General features: G+C 36.5%; 2 protein-coding genes across 2 annotated transcripts in view; one reads left to right on the top strand and one right to left on the bottom strand.

Annotated features, from left to right (window-relative positions):
• Positions 1-4,459, top strand: part of LOC120635003 (modular serine protease-like) — a 55,079-nt gene extending 50,620 nt beyond the window's left edge. The window contains exons 20-24 of the mRNA XM_039905910.1: positions 224-385; positions 1,581-1,702; positions 2,638-2,814; positions 3,475-3,634; positions 4,269-4,459. Of these exons, the coding sequence (XP_039761844.1) occupies positions 224-385; positions 1,581-1,702; positions 2,638-2,814; positions 3,475-3,634; positions 4,269-4,459 (812 nt within the window). The remainder of the gene's footprint in view (positions 1-223; positions 386-1,580; positions 1,703-2,637; positions 2,815-3,474; positions 3,635-4,268) is intronic.
• Positions 4,460-8,776: 4,317 nt separating this feature from the next.
• LOC120635491 (probable C-mannosyltransferase DPY19L1) overlaps positions 8,777-15,568 on the bottom strand; it is a 30,929-nt gene continuing 24,137 nt past the window's right edge. The window contains exons 9-10 of the mRNA XM_039906514.1: positions 14,244-14,405; positions 8,777-12,153 (exon numbers count right to left, since the gene is read on the bottom strand). Of these exons, the coding sequence (XP_039762448.1) occupies positions 12,126-12,153; positions 14,244-14,405 (190 nt within the window). The 3' untranslated portion in view covers positions 8,777-12,125. The remainder of the gene's footprint in view (positions 12,154-14,243; positions 14,406-15,568) is intronic.

Here is a 15,568-nt window from a genome sequence, read left to right as displayed (position 1 = left end):
TATATAGAAAATAATTTTAACTAGCTGTCCCGGCGAACTACGTACCGCGGATCTTTTTTTTTTTGACGAATGTTGTATTTTAATACTCATTACCCTATTCCGGTCTAAGATAAATCCAAAAAAATCTAATATCATTAAAATTGGTCCAACCGTTCTTGAGTTATAAATGGCGTAACTAACACATCTTTCTTTTATATATATAGATAACATGCTTGTATTTCAGAATGCGGCACAATCACCCCCTTGGCCAAGCCGCTCATAATAGGGGGGCGTACAGCTAAAAAGGGGGAGTTGCCATGGCACGCGGGCATCTACGACAAGTCGTACACCCCCTTCATGCAGGTGTGCGGGGGCTCTCTGATCTCAACAACTGCCCTTATATCAGGTATTGTTTATTGTTATTAGGTACACAAAACAGGTAATAACTAAAAGTAGATCTAAATATAAGTAATAACCAGTTTTGTTCTAAGCTACAACCCAAAGTATGTGTACACAACTTGGAATTAAATTAAACAAAAAGTAAAGATGAAATTAAAGTTGAAACAAAAAAGAAACACTTAAAAAAAATTGGTTGTCTGTAAAGTCGGCTTACTGACGATAGTTGAACGTGACAACGTCGTAAGAAAATACTGATGGAATGGTTGCTTTTTCAAAAGAAAATTTTAATTTTATTTGTTTGATAGATATTATCGTTGCTATAAATAATTGACACCACATTCACTTTTCACTGCACTTCATCCTTGCCGAAAACATATACATAAATGTATTATTGTATAGAAGTTGTCCACGCGGACGCATCGCTCACTCAAGTAGGAGAGAGACAGATGTCGAACGCGGAGGCCGACTGTGCCTCCTTGTCGCTCGTTCCGCGCTTGAATGGAACGCCTCAGAGCGAGGTAACGCCGCATACGTCATGTTTTTTCGTGCGTGCAGCCGGCTCCATCGAATTATAAGACGTTGTCACGTCAAATATATGATTTCCCTAAAGATTATGTGGAATAGTGCTTAATAATTTGATTTTTTGAAAAAAAAATTATCCTTTAATTAAAAATGTCAATATCACGATTACTTGATACTAAATCATTATAAAGGTCATGTACCACGATCCACTACAGGGCTGTATAGAACAATAGAAAAAATGTATTTAGGTAATACATTAGAGTTTTATTATAACGCATTATCTAGTTTCATTATCGGACCACCGAGTTTCACTGAACATTAAAATTTGAAACAATGAAATCACCGGAATGAGCCTGCATTAACCATTGAAAGTGTACACTGCCATACCTTATAACTAACTTCATTGTGTCGGTTTTCTGTGAAGCCGTGCTCGCGCATCGTAAAAAGTGAGCTGGCGGACGATGTATTCCCCTCTCACTCGGTTTCGCAACTACCTTCATCCTTTTAAAATCGTGTTGCAATGTGCGCGCGCATTTCATTACATCGCATAATTTCACTCTTATCATTTTTTCCTAACGCCGCCGAGGAAGTATAACTTCAAAAAACAGCATTAAATTTAAGGCAAGCGATCTAAGAGCCTGTCCGTTGGTAATTAAACGATCGCTGGTTACGCGTTTCAGCGGCGCATTGCTTCTGGAGCGATTCGGAGAAGAAGCTGCCTGCGACCAAGTACGCTGTCGCGGTCGGGAAACTCTACCGACCCTGGAACAATCTCAGGGACGAAGAAGCCCAGAAGTCAGATGTAAGTATAACTAAAATACCTATATAAAATCATAGCTATTTATGCAACTGTTGAATTAATGAATTAATGAATTAATGTATAAATGAATGATGAAACAAAGAACGAATGAAAGAATGAATTTTTAATTGATTGAACGAATGAATGAATGATGGAATAAACGATTGACAGTATGAATGAATGACTGAATTAATATGTACACTTTTATTGTTCATCACAAGAAACTATAGAAAAATTGTAAATTTGGCGGCCTGGAAGAGATCGATCTACATAGCGATCTCTTCCTGGCAACCAATAGCTGTGTTTTACAGCTCAAGAATAGTATGTGGTATTTATGTATATATATATAAGCCGGTAGATAAATGTAAATTGTACTCTCTTGCTATGTATTTATATCTCTGTAACTACTTTTTTTCTTTGGTTTACAATAAAAGTGTATTCATTCATTCATTCATTCATAATCCTATTATGTGATGTGGCTGTTCATCTGTTCCGAATAGGCATGTCCACTCTCTTATATCGTCCGACCACTACTTCCTCTGTTCCCAAGTGCTTTTTAATGGTAATTTTGCATTAAAGTATCAACCTTGATAACTCGTAACGGGAGGGCCTTACGAGTTCCGTACAGGTGACCGAAGGTGAATTTGTCCTCTGTATTAGACCGAAAAACGCAACCTTTCCTTGATGACAGTTGAACGATGACATTTTGACAGAATGACAGTTGTCATCTGCCTGAGTTGGCATTTTGCCCTTTGTAATAGAACCTTCGGCTTCCATTATTAAAAAATAAAATTAGGTCTTTCTAAAGTTTTTTTTTTAATTTTATTTGTATTTGTTATCTTTAAGTATAATTTTTGCAATTATCATAAAAAACATCACATCACAACACAATTAAAAAAACATCTAATCAAGTTTTTAAAAAAGTGACTTTTTTTCAGGTTGCTGAAATAAAACTTACCCCCCGCTACCAAGGCGCAGCGGCGAACTACCAGGACGACATAGCTATAGTGGTGGTGGTCACTCCGTTTGGATACTTGCCCTCCATACGGCCTGTGTGCATCAACTTCGACGTACTCTTCGATATGCAGCAGATGATCCCAGGGACTATGGGAAAGGTAGAAGCTCAAAATATATAGGAGAGCTTTTTGTGACACATTTCTGCCGAAGTAGCATTGCTATATTGCGGTCTGAAGGGCGTGGTTCCGGTGTGATTTCTTTGGCTTAACACCTGCGCCTCAGGTTTATGGACACAGGGCGTTTCCACTTAGATACCCGAGCCATCTGCTCGGACTTTATTACAGTGTATTTTATATACTAAACTTGCATAAACGACACTTGCAAACTTTATTCGAGACGTACTGAACTTCCATAAAAGACACTTGCCACCGGTATACGAGACGCACGATACTCGCATAAACGACTCGCACTTATTTGTTGCGGACATTAAAAAACATATCAAATTACATTCAAAATTTCTTTATTCATGTAGGCCTATCACAGGCAATTATGAAGCGTTTTTTAACATTCAGTGATGTGTCATCCGCAAACAATACTATCCCGTGATTGTCCTTAGCAAGGAAGGTAAGGAAGGTCATTCATGTAAATGAGGAACAGAAAAGGTCCTAATATAGACCCCTGAGGGACACCTATTATCACAAATGACCCGTTAGACCGCTTTCCATATCATAGGTCAACCTAGATGCATCGAGCAGCAAAAATTAAAGGGTGACCAGCGTTGGGACATAAATTAACCTATAAACTGTCGGTCTCCCCAGGTCGCTGGCTGGGGCCTGACCACGTCAGCCGGCGGGGCGTCGCAGATCCTCAAGGTGGTGGACATGCCCGTAGTGTCCATTGACGAGTGCCGCGCCGTGTCGCCCGTCAGCTTCCGGGTGCATCTCACCAGTGATAAGATTTGCGCCGGGTACACCAACGGTAAACCTGTAGGGCTAACACAGACAGTGGCGTGCACTTCATACGTGCACGAAAGCATTGCCTACCCTAAAATTTATAAGTGTAGCATTTTGCTGCTGTATGCATACCATGGTGGGAAACCCAGTGCACGCGACTGAGCAAAGGCAGGAGACAAATTTTATATCCCCCGATTATATCCCCTGTGAGGGGATAAAATTACCGTTTCCACCTGTTAAAGCAGGGGAACATGAAATAGGAAAAAATGGGTTCAGGCTGTAGGTAGTGCACTGCTAGCGTGTTGCGTGGTGGACTTCACATGCTTTGAGAAAAGTATGGAGAACTCTCTGATATGTAGGTTTCCTCACGATGTTCTAGAACCTTCACCGTTGAAGCAAGTTTAATTGCCTAAAACGCACGTAACTTCGAAAATTTTGAGCATCGGAATTCGGCATCAAAAGTGAAGTCGAAGTGCCACCCAGATAACATAATCTAACACGGTATATCCTAATGTTCCATTGAAGCAAGTTATACTTTAATTGCCTTAAACGCACGTAACTTAGAAAAACTAGAGGGGTGGGATTCGAATTCGGCCTCAAAAGTAAAGTCGCAGTGCCACCCAGATAACATAATCTAACACGGTCTATCCTACGTACAGGTACGACGCTGTGTCAAGGCGACAGCGGCGGCGGCTTAGCGTTCCCGTCCCTCGAGCAGGGTACAGAACGGCACTACCTCCGCGGTGTAGTGTCCGTGTCGCCCGTCAGCGACGACGCATGCAACCAGGACACGTTGGTCGCGTTCACGCAGATTACGAAGCACGAGCATTTCATTAAACCGTACTTGTAGTGACGGACAAATATACCTTGCTTAATAGAAACGTGTTTCATTCAATAATAAATGTATAATAATAATAATTTATTTCATGCTTTACCCATAAAAATTTAACATCTCTCTCTCTCTACGTCGTGTTCCTCATTGCTGAGGGTCGTGACCCCTTCCACTTACAACTTTTTAGACGATTTTGTGCCATTTGACTCTGCTTTGAGCAACGTTTTAAGCAGTATGCACTTTGGTGTCCAGAGCAGTGCGGAGTTGATCCGACCAACGAATCGGGCTACGTCCTCGAGGTCTCTTTCCTTCCACTTTGCCAGTGACCACTATCTTTTCAAGATTGTCTCCATCTCTTCTGGCAATGTGACCGAAGTACTCGAGAATCCTCTTAAGACAGGTTGATAGCCTTCTTGTAATTTTAAGCTGTCTCAAAATCGATACGTTGGTCCTGTGTGCCGTCCACGGGATTCGCAGCGTTCTCCTCCAGCACCACATCTCAAAAGCGTCAATACGTTGTCTATCAGCTGCTTTAATAGTCCATGTCTCCGCTGCATACGTAAATATAAATAAAATAAGTGCGCGGACCAGACGTTTTATGGAACAGTTAAATTACATACAAAAAATTTGGAAAGATATATGTCCAAAATAAATAAATGAATGCGTTTGACACTTCCGAATCCGTAGCAGCCCTAGCTTGGGATGGGAGATGATGACGTGGCGTTAAGGGGTTACCTCCAGTTGGTCAAACTGAGTAGTCATGTCATCACACATGGTCAAATTGTCTCTGATGACTGAAAATACACTCACGTAGAAAATTTAATGTTACTAGAAATCGAATCTTTATTTTAATTATGTAATTCAAATATTTTTAAAGAAAGTGTCCGATAGTTATATCGTTATGGATACTTTGGCAGTTCATTATAAATTGGTCTCTGTTCGTGTATTCCTTTGCGGGGAGAAGGATCGTCGGCGCTTTCCTACATTTACAGTAACGCTGATACAAGACGTCCTACTACTACAGACCATTGTGATATAATAAGTATATTTATAGATGGTTTTAATAAAGAAAGCACAGTTATTCCTGGCAACACCAGGAAAGATGACAGGAAGTTGGTCATAGACATTGATTTGAGAAGGAAGAAGGGGACATCTGTCACTTGGAGAGGAGTTAATAAGCCGGAACGGGAAGTATGGAGGGTAGCGGTAAGGAGAGTCATCTTTTATGGGAGAAAAGTTGAAAAAGTGTCCAGTGTATGCGCTAAATAACAGTTCAAAAATCCTCCACAATGGCGCTGGTGGATGCACAGGGTATGGTATGAATGTAGCAATCGTAGATGAATTGAAGTATGCCGAGTTAAAAAATTTAATGTCATTATCGACTCAAGTAGTTAATTATTGAGAATTTCAACAACTTACGTTGTACAAAATATTGTGGTAAATATAACCTTACTTCCTTGTATCTCCATACTTCCTTGTTTATTTTTCAAGCCTACTCTAACAATATTTATATTTGGCGCTTCTTTTAAGAGTTACCCTGATGCAAATGTGGCGCCATCCTAATTTAATACATTTTGACGACACTTTTTCATATACACAGATGACTCTCCTTACCTCTACCCTCCATAACGGGAAGACAGAAAAAAGGAAAAGGCTAAGAAAACTGTTGGGGTATCAAAAAAAGGGGACGAGAACACGGACCATAGGGAGTATCGAGAGTAAGAGATAAGTATTTAAAGAACTTTGTAAGGATGAGGGTGATTTACAAGAATTCGAGAGTCCATGAGAGGATGTGAGCAGATGGCTGTGGGAAGAATGTAGAAACCGGAGGACGGTTACCTTTCCGTGGGAATAAATAGTGATTGTAATCGGAGATATCACATTTCAAATTGTTGGGAGAAATTATTATTATTTAAGTGTTTCTTTTTTGTTTCAACTTTAATTTTATCTTTACTTTCTGTTTAATTTAATTCCAAGTTGTGTACACATACTTTGGGTTGTAGCTTAGAACAAAACTTGTTATTACTTATATTTAGATCTACTTTTAGTTATTACCTGTTTTGTGTACCTAATAACAATAAACAATAAACAAAAAAAAAAAAAAAAAAAAAATTAAATTATAATTGGTTTCAGACAGTATTTCATTTATTTATGATGTTACCTAACCTATGATTTAACAATTGTGATTTCAACGCAGCGTCTTTCAGCCATGTATTTTGAAATTTACTAACCTTGTTCTTTACTATCGGACTCTCTATAGGACACTCCAACTTAATATACTCCCAGCCAGAGATGAACATACAATTCTAATATCAAATTTTGACGTTATTTTTATTGTTTCGCCCTGTTCCATTAACTTTGAATAAAATGCTAGTAGCACTTAACTATTTTAATATCAGAAAAAAATGAACTTTTCTCAGTGTCCATTGTGGAATTTGGGACTCTATTATTTAAAATAATGCTACATAACTCTCCTGTTTTTTGGCAGGTTGATGTTGAACGGGTTAATCAACATGTATACTGAGCATTTGTTTTAATGGTATGTATGGTCAGCAGAAAAAAGTACCATTAACGAAAAATCTTCTGATTGCACTAAAAATTCCTTTCATTATTTTCATTTTAGTTTCATATTTTGCTAACGAGATTCAATCCGTTTCGGACTCGAGTTGTGACTAAAGGTGCGTGAACTTAATATGTAGATGAAAGAGTACAATCAGGAATGTAGCCCTCATATACCTACAGTTCATTGGCATTTGACAAAAACTCGAAGTTTTTTATTTTATTTAGTTTTAGTTCCTAAGCTTGTTTCAGTGTATAATCTGTTGGTGAACCTAATAAATAAATAAAAAAAAAAAAAAAATTACCGATGATGCAGTAATACTGTGCTCCCTTTTCTATTCATGCACTTTATTTCCATAACGTAAAATATGAATATTATAATATAATAATATATTACGGTTTATTCAATTCAACTAAAACAGAAAACTTTGATAATAAAATAAAGAAAATTAGTTTTATCATCAGTGTACTAAATTGCATATGACAATGATAAAACCGTCCTCTATCAAAGAAGTTTGACCATGTGGAAAATTTGTCTTTTTGGACAAATTTGTTTGATTACTCAGTTTGACACACTGGTTCAGCACAAATGGTATACACAATACCTGAGTCAGCTATACGTATTTTTACCGAAGCATAAACACTTCATCAGAATCACTTGTAGTGACAGATAAATAAAAAGGTCACTTACTAGAAGTGTGTTACTTTGAATAATTTAAATTATTGAAAAAAAATACCAAATCTGTCTCAGTGGCATCTGTAGGCGACAGTGGGGCGTTGCAGGCTGTGGGGAGATGGGAGACTAGGAAAGCACTCTTCACCAAACCGTACTTTCAGTGCGATGTGAAAGACAAATCTGAATACTCGAAGAGAAGAGTGTAATAAAAATAATATTTGTAATAAAAAATTGGTTGTCTGTAAAGTCGGCTTACTGACGATAGTTGAACGTGACAACGTCGTAAGAAAATACTGATGGAATGGTTGCATTTTTCAATGGTTTGATAGATATTATCGTTGCTATAAACAATTGACACCACATTCACTTTTCACTGCACTTCATCCTTGCCGAAAACATATAAATGTATTATTGTATAGAAGTTGTCCACGCGGACGCATCGCTCACTCAAGTAGGAGAGAGACAGATGTCGAACGCGGAGGCCGACTGTGCCTCTTTGCCGCTCGTTCCGCGCTCTCGCTTGCACTTCAAGCCTTGAATGGAACGCCTCAGAGCGAGGTAACGCCGCATGCGTCATGTTTTTTGGTGCGTGCAAGGAGAGGTATTTAATACCAATTAAAATTACATTTAAAGTTTTATTATAACGCATTATCTAGTTAAATAAAGTTTATTTAAATATTCCAAAATTTTTTTTTTACATAAAGAAATGGACATATTTAATTAACATGATTAAATTTGGAATAAATATTATCGGACAACCAAGTATCACTCAACATTAAAATTTCAGATTTTTGTACCATTGAATCAACCAATCACAATTGAATCGATTTGACGGCCGACTGGCGCAGTGGGCAGCGACCCTGCTTTCTGAGTCCAAGGCCGTGGGTTCAATTCCCACAACTGGAAAATGTTTGTGTGATGAGCATTAAGTGTTTTTCAGTGACTGGGTGTTTATATGTATTTTCTAAGTATTTATGTATATATAATTCATAAAAATATTCATCAGTCATCTTTGTGTATTGTCGTAGTATATTTATTTATTTATTATTTATTTTAGGGAAAAATGTAGGATTTTTATTTAAATTAATAAAAAGCTAGAAGACTTGAATATATTTTATTTAGCCATAAGCCTACGAATCTACTTAAGCACATGTAGATTTTCAAAAAATACATCACCCTCGCATTAACGTCGGGCTATTAATATAGAGAAATCACAATTTTTTTTTTAATACTTATTAATGTCCAACTTCATGCCATTTAGTTTAATTACACTTATATTTCGATAGTTGAAATGGAAACCATAGAATAAAGAACATACAGTAACCGTGTGTGTACGCGACTAATATTGAACTATCAAAAACCACTACACTTTAGAACCATTCTAAAGAATTTCAATAATAAATTCATTCTTAATAATTTTCATATTTCGAACCAACGGTTAGTAACTTCATACGATTTAGCAGTTGACAGTAATTATTTTACCTCCGATGTTCTAAAAGTTCACCATTAAATGGGTAAAAGTCCGTGATCTAGCAACATTCCGCGGGTGTAAAGTGAGACGTGCGCGCGGGGCGTACGGTTTTCACTGTTTTGGCTACACTGCATACAATTATGGCGAAATGAGAATTCTGTATGTTCTTAGTTCAAAGGTATACAAGTATCAAGTAGTTCCGCCTAGAGGGCGCTTAATGTTTCCTACAAACGAACTGTCAAAAAATTAATTTATTATTTCAATTCATAAAACAGCGGATCGTTATGACAACATCACAACAATGCATTCTTTAATAATTTTTTTTTTTTTAAATAATTGAAACGAAATCAGACAATGTTTATTTTGTAACGGTGTGCGAATTTCGTTGGAACGGAATCGGATTGAATATTTTACAAGATATTCGAATATGGATTAATTCGAAAGATTCAAATAGTTCGAAAATTTCAAATAGTTCGTAAAAATCGAATGGTTTGAAAGAGTCAATTATTTCGAAGGAGTCAAGAAGTTCGCACTTCCGACATCGCTGCATCAAGATGTATTTCTCATCATAAACAATGCTTAATTTGGCACGAGTTCAGTGTTTATAAATTAAACTGTACAAATCGATTCAATTAAATAAAAATGGCGCCAAAACGCGCTCAAAAGTCTATAAAAATGTAAAAAAATATCGCTTGTTGAAATATAGTTCTAAGGGTTTATAGGAGGAACAAACAGACAGACGGCTTATATTTTTCGTTAATATTAATGTTCGTTTTCTAATTGGAATTATATTTAGGCCTACTTGAAATAAATAATTGTACTAGAAACAATGATTTAAAAAATATTTTTAAATATAATATGAGATATTTTCTTAAATTACGTTCCGATAATCAGAGACAAACTTCGTCGTCACGCAATATTATGATTTTAAAGTATCTATGGGATAACAATATTAGATTTTTTTTTTTTTTTTACCAACAACCCTACATATCTACTACAACATAGAGACGTAAGGATAAAATTTTTACTAACACTTACAGATAAATAACCGTTTTTAACCATTTGCATATGGTTACCGGTCCGAATTAAATGAATATGAATATTTATTTAATTTAGATTAACTGGTAATAAATTTTCTAAAAATAGCGAAAACTCATGGTTTACAGCCTTGCGACGTCACAAGACTGTAAACAAAGAGTCGACCAATCAATGGCGTTTGTGATTACATGATATATAGAAAATATTTTCTTTATAACGTATGAATCGATTTTGATTTTTTTTTTGTTGTTTGAATGGAGAATTATTTGGAAGGCGTGTTCTTAGCAATGTTCTATGAGAATCGGTTCAAGATGGCCGCCGATACAAAATGGCGGATACACGTTTTTTCACAACTTCCTCATTGCATTTGATTTTCTTTACGGTGTTGTGTGAAATATATGAAATGCGCCGCAAACAAAACCAAAATCGGTTCATCCGTTCGGAATCTACGATACCACAGACATAAAGACACATAAATATTTCAAGGATTACACTAGTAAAAGTGATATTTTGAATAAAGTCAAAAACCCTATTAATAAGTTTTTACTACGATGGATATTTTTTTTTTAATTTTATTTTACAGCCTTGGATTCACATCCTTTAAGGCCCTGTCAAAAAATATAACAACTTAGCTTAAATCTTAGATAAAATAATTTACATTTTCCACAAAACAGTAAACATAGCATATTAAACATATAATACATACAATAATATAAAGGTTTGATACAAACTAAGTGACAACCATAGAGCAATAAATAACCCTAGACGGATGACAAATGACAGTTAATAGACACAACGCCCTCTGTCTCAAGTTTGCAGTAATCTTCTCGATTATTTCTCGAGCATTCTATTAACGATTGAAATAAAAAAAATAATTAGGTTAAGTTAAATAATACTAAAAATTGGCACTGTAGCAAATAAGTTAAGCCCGATTTTAAAGATTTAAATCCTTTATTATTGTTCCACCGCAAATTAGCCTTTGACTGCAATCTCAGCTAGGATGCTTTCCAAGAAAGTAGCGGGCTAACCTGTTATCGGACCGGAACGCTAAATTGCTTGGTGGTACGATTTTGCCGGTAGGGTAACCACGGCCAAAGTATCTCACGAGACCAGACCAGAGGAAATTAAGAAATTATAAATTCCCTCACCTCCCAGTCATAAGACCCCACAAGCGCTTATTACGCTATGCAGGTCAACAAAACCGTTATTATAGAGATTGCATCTACTTTGTGAGGGTGTGCGAATTTCATTGGAACGGAATTGAATTGAATATTTTACAAGATATTCGAATACGGATTAATTCGAAAGATTCAAATAGTTCGTAAAAATCGAATAGTTTGAACGATTCAATTAGTTCGAAAGAGTCAAGAAGTTCGCACTTCCCACATCCCTGCATCCAGGTGTATTTCTCATCATAATTACTCAATTCCTATTGCACCAAAAGTCATTTCCTACATATAGTATTTTAATTATGCAATGACTCTTATGAAAAAAACATAGTCAGTCGAAATGATGATAGAATTCCTTTAAAAAAGCGAATAGTTCGAATGGAATGTCTATTCAATTTGAATGGAATGAAGTAAATATAGTCCGCCCAATTAGCCCGTTTATAAGCACATCCCCTAAGAGGAGGCTCTATATGAGTCATATACTCGTTGCTATACTCATTGCGAGTAGCGGCGCGCAAGCGAAACCGTCGTCGAGGGAGAGACCCCGAACTCAAGACATATTCGAGAAAGTCTACTACAAGTTAGCCCTTGACTGCAATCTCCTCTAGTGGTAAGTGTTGATGCAGTTTAAAATGTTAGCGGGCTAACCTGTGGGGTGCGGGGTGAGACGGTTACATCGAAGATCGTACCGGAGCGCTGAACGATGAACAAAATACTTAAAATAAAAAAGAAACTTCTTCAGCTCCTAGCTCGTGTAGACGATTCAGACATTTAAATCGCAAAAGTTCGTGGGGTGTACCTGAAAACATATAAAAGGTTAAATCTATCTGAATAAAGGAAGGCATTTGTTCGATCTACAGATTTTAAAATAATGACAGTGACTGACTATACCAGTACATATTTGAAAATTTAATGTACGTTCATAAAAACATTTCTAAATTTAAGAAAAAATGTGTCTGCAATAATTTAAACATTAGAAGTAGAAATAAACTTACAGTGCAATATACTAGGTTACGTAAAATTCATAATTCGTTCAAAGGAAATTGCATACAATTCTACAATAAACTACCCATTGACATCTTGGAGATGTCTCTTAAAAAGTTCAAAGTTTGTATTAATAGGCTTATAGAAAAGTCCTATTATAGTATTAAGGACTACGTAATCGATAAAAAATTATTGCTCTAACCAGGTTGCTCTTCTAATAATTTTAAATGACAATGTGAAATGGTGATAACAAAAAAAAAACACACGGCAAGTTTTATATGGGTTTCTTCTTAAACCAGGACGCGTTTGGAACACTCGTAGCTTTAGTTTTAAGTTTACGAATGTGGTTGAATTGGCCATCATCTCACTACCGTGTAATTCTCATGTAATGTACGCATGAAAGTGCCACCTATGGGCCGGGCCTACTTAAATAAAGATATTTCTAACTTTGACTTTGGCTTTTCTTTGAATCAGTTATTTTTCCGTATGTGTTTGTGTGTGAAAAACACTATAGTAGCAGGGCTGTAATTTGTTTCTGGCGTATGTACAGACGAAGTATCTAGCGTTTCCATGGACACTGCCTGTGGTAGGCTTCTTGGTTTAGATCTGTAAATTTTATATTCCGCACCATGTTTTATTTTTAATTTTATTTTTATTTTGTATAGACTGTGGCATGGACGATGTAGTCGCAAACACGTCTGTGAGCACACAGGGTCCCCCTGAAAACCAGCGCCGCAGTTTGCTGCGGCTTCGTGCTGAGGTGGAACCCTATTTGTCCACATGCTTTTTGTATTATAATTGTAAGCGATTTTGTGGGCAAATAAATAAATTTCATTTCATTTCATTAAATTTCATTTCACTTTGACTTGGAGTACCGATGGACGTTGGGGTCTTAAGGTGCTGGAATGGACCCCGCACCGGTAAACGCAGCGTAGGTCGTCTCCCAACGGGGAGGACAGATGACATCAGGCGAGTCGCTGGGGGTCGCTGGATACAAGAGGCCCAGGACGTTGGATTGGGAAACTCCCTACAAAAGACCTATGACCAGCAGTGGACGTCCGTTAGTTGAATTGACTAATAAAGGAATCTGGAACCCTGGTCGGTTTTTACGTGGCATCGTACCGCAACTAGAAACGACATAAGTTGTACGACATAAGGCGCAGGGGAAAAGTTATAAATGCCCAAATTCCCGGGGTTGGACTCCGAGAGCTCCCACTCATAAGACCACAGGGGGTATAAAAAGGACCGATGGTATAAAAAGTATAGATGCATTCATTTTAATACCCTGATATTTTTTTGGGGAAATAGCTGTAGTAAATTACGCGGTGACAACCGCAACTGTATGTAACCTATCGAAAACCATTAATTAAATAGTAAAATGTCGTCGTTGGAAAAGAGCAAATTCCGAGTTTATTGTTTAACGAAATACATGTTTTAGAATTTAGACAAATACAACCCCCAAAGGGGTTAAACAGGGGGTGGAAGTTTATTTTTAAGAAAGAGTCAGTCAGTCAACTCAGCAAATAACGGTCCGTTTTAAAAAATCTGTTTTGCATTAGATAGCTGAATTCTTGAGAAAGTCAGACGGTTAAGTCGATGCGGTGGGTCGGGGTATATTATACAACGTGTAATCGAATTACGATATAATTTTCATCAGGAATCTCCCTGTTAAAATATTAAATCAAAAGAAGCATACCTGTTTACTTAAAAAAACTATTACCGTTTCGGTTTCACAGATAAGTCTCAGAGACAGTAAATAATGTACCTCTAAAGCCTTTGTAGTAATATTTCGGTTTTCATTCACACGTTGTATTAGAGAGTGGAAGGAAGTTTATATGGGAATTATAAGAAGTTATTCTACGAATGAATTCAAATAAATCAGTCTTGAATTTGATGGTGCCTTACTGAACGCCATAATCGTGGATTCTGAAGACAGCGTATTGCTCATTCCGGAAGACTTGGTAGAAGTGCTCCACAGGTTCAGTAAGTAGTACGTGGCACAGTTTCGGGTTCGATTTCAGCGCGGGTGTATCTATATCCCATATGTATTCGAATGTGCATCCCCTTCTGAAAAAAAAAAAGCGTGTGATTACAAAAAAAATTTAGTTTTATTTTTTAGATTCTGCGATCTACCAGATAAAATACGTGAGAATAATTATAAATAATATATAAATAATAAATATACTACGACAATACACACATCGCCATCTAGCCCCAAAGTAAGCGTAGCTTGTGTTATGGGTACTAAGTCGACTGATGAATATTTCTATAAACAATATACATAAATACTTATAATATACAGATAAACACCCAGACACTGAAAAACATTCATGTTCATCATATAAATATTTTCCAGTTGTAGGAATCGAACGGCCTTGGCCTCAGAAAGCAGGGTTACTGCCCACTGCGCCAGACGGCCGTCTCTCAATAACTTCAAAGTTTATATAAAACATAAGTTTTATATAAACTCGACTGTGAGATGGTGATAACAAAAAAAAACCTGGCTAAGTTTGTTGTTGGCTCTTCTTAGACCAGGGCGCGTTTGGAACCCCCCTAGCTTTAGTTTTAAGTTAACGAATGCAGTTATCACCATCACTGACATAAGTGTAACATGTTAAATGTATGAACGGTTCATAAGTGCCTGTGATAAGGTCTACATAAATAAAACACATTTGAATTTGAATTTGAATTTGCTGCTTGGAAGCAAGCTCCGCTCTCATCTCTCAGAAGATTAAAAAAATATTACATATATATATATATATATACTGTAATATTATTAATATTATGTTGAAAATGAGCAATCTGTTGAGTTTCTTGCCGGCTCTTCTCGGTGGAATATGTCTTCCGAACCGATGGTAGAGTCATTACACACAGACTGACTAGACGTTACAAAAGTCCTTGTAAACTGGGCCTTTGAATTGATAAATGAATTTTGAATTTTTGAAATAAATATATATAACATAATATATATTGTAATCACATATAATAATTATAATATAGTTTATTTCTTTCGTCTAAAATTGCACATATAATGAGTTGACCAACTGGCTATCCTAGCTAGATTTTATCTGTGTTAAGGATAACCAGCCCTCACCCCCGGAACATACATAGACAGATTGAAATTAAGACATTACTATTATGTAGCATATAATATATAAATATATTATTACAATATATAATTTGCAACTTAAAAAAAAAAAAGGAAAATAATAAAAATAGGAAAGTGTGTG

Source organism: Pararge aegeria, chromosome 26 (assembly GCF_905163445.1).
Source record: "Pararge aegeria chromosome 26, ilParAegt1.1, whole genome shotgun sequence".
NCBI classification, from domain to species: Eukaryota; Metazoa; Arthropoda; class Insecta; order Lepidoptera; family Nymphalidae; genus Pararge; species Pararge aegeria.
Note: the sequence above shows the minus strand (reverse complement) of the source record. Positions and strands in the feature narration are given on the sequence as shown.